At 48.2% G+C, this 6000-nt stretch overlaps 1 protein-coding gene across 1 annotated transcript; it reads left to right on the top strand.

The window, feature by feature from the left end:
• Window positions 1-524: 524 nt before the first annotated feature.
• On the top strand, window positions 525-3386 carry LOC121164591 (G-protein coupled receptor family C group 5 member B-like). The gene is given in 4 exon segments (XM_040992728.1): window positions 525-1341; window positions 1344-1823; window positions 1920-2011; window positions 3038-3386. Coding segments are annotated over 4 exon segments (1497 nt in total). The 3' UTR covers window positions 3146-3386.
• The last annotated feature ends 2614 nt before the right edge of the window (window positions 3387-6000 follow it).

The raw sequence follows: 6000 nt of genomic DNA, 5'->3' as shown, positions 1-6000 counted from the left end.
CAAAAGTAGAAAAGCAGTTACCCATATTTTATTTTCTTTAAGATAAAGTTAAAGATCCTGTTTGTCCATTCATAGAATGAAGTATCTCTTAATAGAAATTTGAATATATTAGCATTTTAACATAAAAAACAAAAACTTTATATTACTAAAAAAACTCTTTATATTAAATAAATTTTTTTAAAATTAAAAGTCTTAACATTAGTCTTACCCATTTCTTGATCTCTCTTAATTTATCCATAAGAATCAAGCAGTCTTACTCCCAGATGCCTTAAAAAAGATCTAGAGCCAAAAATCATGGTCTCTAGATTAGGCTTCAGAATATCTAATGATTGAATAGATGGTTTAACAAATATTATACTACCCTAGAGTTACTTAATTCAACTATTAAAAAAGTGGAGAACTATGGTGAGTCATATGAAATTGCACTTTTGTAGGTTAAAAAAATACAGTAAAGTGTCAGCAATTTCATAATGTTTAACTTAATACTTCCTGACTCATTAGCCACTTTTGTATCTTCTTAGGAAATGAGATTGTTTTTTGTGTTTTTTAAAAATGGGCGGGCGGCCAGGGGACGCCTCAGGCGGCTCGGAGGGCCGGGCAGTGAGGCGGGAGCGGCGGGCGGAGGAGCCGCGCTGCAGGGATGTGACTGGACCCGGGCCAGCAGGAGCGCCGGCGCGCTGCGGAGCCGCTGGGGTCGCACGTTCCTGGCGTCAGGAAGAAAGATGAGGACCCACCAGGTGCTCGCCTGCCTCCTGCTCCTGATGGCCACCTCTATGGCCTCGGAAAATGCCAGCACATCCCGGGGCTGCGGGCTGGACCTTCTCCCTCAGTATGTGTCCCTGTGTGACCTGGATGCTGTCTGGGGCATCGTGGTGGAGGCAGTGGCCGGGGCGGGTGCCCTGATCACACTGCTCCTGATGTTCATCCTGATGGTGCGGCTGCCGTGCGTCCGGGACAAGGAGAAGAGGAAGCCGGCTTGCCTGCTGTTTCTCTTCCTCCTGGGCACCCTGGGCCTCTTCGGACTGACCTTCGCCTTTATCATCCGCATGGACGAGACTATCTGCTCCGTGCGCCGCTTCCTCTGGGGCGTGCTGTTCGCCCTGTGCTTCTCCTGCCTGCTCAGCCTGACATGGCACGTGCGGAGGCTGGTACGCCAGGGCTCGAGCCCGGCAGGGTGGCAGCTGGTGAGCCTGGCGCTGTGCCTGATGATGGTGCAGGTCATCATCGCCACTGAGTGGCTGGTGCTGACTGTGCTGCGGGACACGAAGCCGTCCTGTGCATACGAGCCCATGGACTTCGTCACGGCCCTCATTTACGTCGTGGTGCTGCTGACCGCGGCCCTGGGCAGTCCCTCTTCACGCTGTGTGGCAAGTTCCACCGGTGGAAGCTCAATGGGGCCTTCCTCCTCATCACCTCCTTCCTCTCAGTGCTCATCTGGGTGGCCTGGATGTCCATGTACCTCCTTGGCAACACCATGCTGCACCAGGAAGAGGCCTGGAACGATCCGACCTTGGCCATCACACTGGTGGCCAGCGGCTGGATCTTTGTCGTCTTCCATGACATCCCTGAGGTCCACTGCACCCTCCTGCCATCCCTGCAGGAAAACCCACCCAACTATTTTGACACAGCACACTCAAGGATGCGACAGACAGCATTCGATGACATGCACCTGCCACGCACATATATGGAGAACAAAGCCTTCTCAATGGACGAGCAAAGCTCAGCTCGCCGTTCAGCAAGATTTTCCAATGGCAGCTTGGGGAAAAAGCACAGTGGCAGCATAGGGAAGAAACGCAGTGGCAGCTTGGGGAGGAAGACCAGCAGCGGCAGCAACAGCGTGGCCAAGAAGCACGCTGGCGGGGAGGGTGGCGGTGGTGGCGGAGGCAGTGGCGGCAACGTGGGCAAGAAGCATGGCGCAGGCTTGGGGCACAGACCCAGTGCTCCATTCAGAAGCAATGTGTACCAGCCGACCGAGATGGCCGTGGTCCTCAACGGGGGCACTATCCCCACCGCTCCGCCATCTCACACTGGAAGACACCACTGGTGAAAGACTTTTTAAGTTCCAGAGAAAAAGCATCTCTCTGACCCGTGTTACTCCCATGGACACTCAGGTGGGAGGCCACCAGCCCGAAGCCCCATCCAGGGGGCAGGCTAGAAAGTTGGGTGGGAAGCAGCAGGATGATGTTATTTGAATGACATCACACCTTGGAGCCTCTCAGGGCTTGTCCTCTACGGTGGCACTGACTTCCCGGGTCTTCTCTGTTGACCTTGGGAGAGCTGGCAGGTGGAGTGGGTCAGGTGAGAGCTTGCTTCCGGAGGAGGCAATGAGGGAGGGAACATACATTTCTGCCCTGGTTTTCTACCAAGTCCATTGTTTCTGCCTTGGTTTCCATCCATCCTCAGCAAGTCATTCCTTTGCTCCTTGGCCTCACCCACATCTCAGCTGTTCAGAGCCCCTCACCTCCACCCCCTTAACACCGTGTTCTTGGCACTGTTTGGCCAGCATAATTGCCAGCAGAAGACACGGAAGGTAGTGGTGGGGGTGGGTTCTTTGGCATAGGCCTGATGGTGGCTGCGTTGCTTTCTCTAAGTAAGCCTTTAACCCTTCAAGACACTGAGAAAGGGGAGTGTCAGTGGAGGAGGTATGAACCCAGCCATCCAAGCTGGGCATGATTTAATAAGCCTGATTTTTCTCAGCCCCCATCCTTACTATTCCCCCTCTACCCCACCGCCCTCTGTACTCCTATCTGTGGAGAACACTGGGGGTGGGGGCAACACGACCAGACAGACCACCCCAGGGGGACCCTCCCTTTTGTTTCCCACCATGAAGGGCACCGGACCACCACCTCACCCAGAGCGTGTGCTTGCTTTCTAGACAATTTGTGTCCCACCCTCTACTCTGGGCTACTGAGCTGGGGGTCATCCTGGAGGGGAAGGCAGGGGGGCAGGGTGGGTGCATGCAGACAGACCCCAGGCGCGCTGCCCTGCCTGGGTCCAGTCTGGTAAGAGACGACAGCCTTGCGCCTTCTCATGCCAGGACGTGACTGCCCACCCCCGCACTCTGGAGTCCTTTGGAGTGACTTGGTGTGCAGGAGCCCCCGCCCTCCCCACTCCTGCAGAAGGGAGCAGTTCACCCGGTCGTTAACTCTAAGTTCTGTGTTGTCCACGTGCTGAAGGTGCGAAGAGCATAAATGGTAGGAGGAGAGACAACCTCATCTCCCTCCCACCACTCCACCTCCACCCCATAGAAACAACCACCATGGAGGACTGGCAAGCTCCCTGCATAAGGAGACACTTAAAAAACAAAAATCTGGTAGGTTATTGCACTTTGGGGGTTTGTTTTATTTTGGTGTCAAGGTCAAGACCAGGCTGAACGCCTTCAGCATAGTTGGAGGAGAGTTACTGGGGCAGGCAGGCAAAGGCAGGAGGGACAAAGGGGGAAGATGGCTATTTGTCTAAGGACTTCACCCCAAGCCCACCAGGAACAGCTGTGCCGTGGGACTGTGGCTATCCTGCAGTCCCCCACCTCTACCCGCTCCATGTGGAGCAAGGTCTAAGTACAAAGTTCAAAGGCACCTCTGGTGTGACAGGGAGAAAAGCCCCCAGGAAAAGCGCTTCTGTGATCAGGACCGCTTGTTGTAAGCACAAATCTTTTCATGCCTGGTTATTAGAATCGCTTTGGGACTTAGCCGCTGCTGTTAACCTGCTTCTCCTAGAGAACTTGTTCATCCACCCAGCCTTGATCTCTGTCTGCCGGAGAGGGAGGGCGAGGAATGGGGGGAACCAGCACCAAGAAGCTTATAGACTGGGAAGTTGGGAGTGGCTCCAGGAGCCTGGAGAGGCTGGGAGCTGGGCACGTGCAGGGCTTTTTGGGTTTTTGTTTTTGTTTTGCTTTGGTAGCACAATTGCCCGCTGCAAGCCTGAAGTGCAGCTTGGTTGGCTGAGGCTGTGTTGAAGGTCTCATGCTGCACCCCAAGCAGCACAGGGAGCAACGGTGGCTTTTATAATCCAATGATGCGATGAATCTACCAGCTTCTGGGCACGCTTTTGGCAGGTGCTTTTTATTAATTAAGAAAGAGCAAAGGCTTGGGTTTTTTGGATAGATAATATATATTAATTAAATGTATTAACGTGTGTTTTATAAATCTTCCCCCGGCTGACTGGCCTACTTCTCCAAAACAAAAAATCTCGTTCAATGTCAAGACAATCCACCTGTACTCTACATGACTATATGTAAATGTTGCAGATTTGAAGAGTTCTAAAGCATGGGCAGATAGATTTTATTTTCCAGATGCTGCTCTTAACATGAAAATAAAGGCTTTACAATTAAAAAAAAAATGAAATGACATCAAAGGGTAGCATTGTGGCATAGTGATTAAAAGCTGCTGCTTGTGATGCCAGCATTCTATAAGGTGCTGGTTGGTGCCCTGGCCGTTTTGCTTCTCAGCCAGCTACCTGCTGATGGCCTTGGAAAAGCAGCAGAAATGACCCAAGTGTGTGGGCCCATTGCTTCCCAGGTGAGATCTCTGGAGGAAGCTGCTAGTTCGTGACTTTGGCTTGGCCCAGTCTTTGGCCTTTGCAGCCAGGCTAGCGAGTGAACCAATGAATGAAGATGTCTTTCTCTCCCCCCTTCCCTGTGACCTTGGTTTCTTATTAATGAATAAATAAATATAGTTTTAAAGGGAGCTAAATCATTTGATTGTATCTTAACTATGGCAGTGCAAGTAAGAAAAGCCAAAAATACTAGGACCTGAAAAATAAGACTTTCATTAATTGTGTCTATTTTATCAGCCACCAAATGGCATATTTATGGGTTCACAAAGTTTCTACATTGTCAAATATCTACCTGATTACAGATTCTCTACTATTTACTTTTGATGAGGATTGCATATCAACGTCACGTTTTGTTTGATAAAACGCTTCACGAGACCCGTGAGATTTTCTTGTGCAGGGAAGACCATCCTAAGGGTTGGAGTAGATTGTACTGGCTAAAGCCTGTGAAATCCTACGTGATTGCCACCTGTTATCTTTGGCCTAGTTCGCAGTGCTTGAGTTTGTAGAAGAAACTGACAGACTAATGATGAGATCCATAACATTTTCTAGGTACCAGGAATTTGATGAGAGGCATAATAATCTACAGGACTAAGTCTTTTTTGGGTTATATTTTTGAATATCATCACTGCCAATAGATGTACTGATTCTAATAAGCATTTTAAAGCTGTATTTGCAATTGTATTGTATATTTTCAGGATGGACTGACCATACCTAGGAATACCTAGGAATTTAGATTTATCAGCTTTTAAGGGTATAGCCTCCCCGGGGACTCATACTTTATAAAAGTATTGTGGCCACTGCTTCCTCACACATTTTAGATATTTGATAATAGTTGTATGAATACTGGTTATCTGAAAGGGACTAAGCATTACCAGAATATTAAATCAGAAATGAATCTTATTCCCTATTTTTGCTCACGTTTTCTTACTAAATCACATATCTTGTGATTGAGTCTTCATTATGCAGCCAAATATTTTAATGTTTTGATGTTTTTTTTAAAACTCTAATCAGCATTGAGAATGTTACTCATTTCAGATGTTGGGGTGAAAAAAATCATTGGGGAAAATGGGAACTTAGTGATACTCCTTTGGTGAGGACCGAGTCTCCTGGATGTGGGGATGCAGTCAGCCCCTAGTAAAGCTATGATGTTCTCCAAACATACAAAACATAGGAGTAGTTAATTGCATTTTTTTTCTCTGGAGTTTCAAGAATAGTACAACCTGGGAATATACACTGTCCTCAGAAGATGAGAAATGATTGCTGTGTGTGTAATTCATACATTTCTTATTTTTCAAACTCTCTACCTAAGTGTTTACATTAAAACCTCAGAAACAGCACCCTTCAGTTAATAAACACACGTATGTATCATTTTATTTTTTTAAAGAAAAGGCAACAAAAGAATGTTTATGCCAATTTGCAAGACTTATTTTACAACAAAATAGCAGT

This window comes from Ochotona curzoniae, unplaced genomic scaffold (assembly GCF_017591425.1).
Source record: "Ochotona curzoniae isolate NIBS_2020 unplaced genomic scaffold, NIBS_Ocur_1.0 contig_872, whole genome shotgun sequence".
NCBI classification, from domain to species: Eukaryota; Metazoa; Chordata; class Mammalia; order Lagomorpha; family Ochotonidae; genus Ochotona; species Ochotona curzoniae.
Note: the sequence above shows the minus strand (reverse complement) of the source record. Positions and strands in the feature narration are given on the sequence as shown.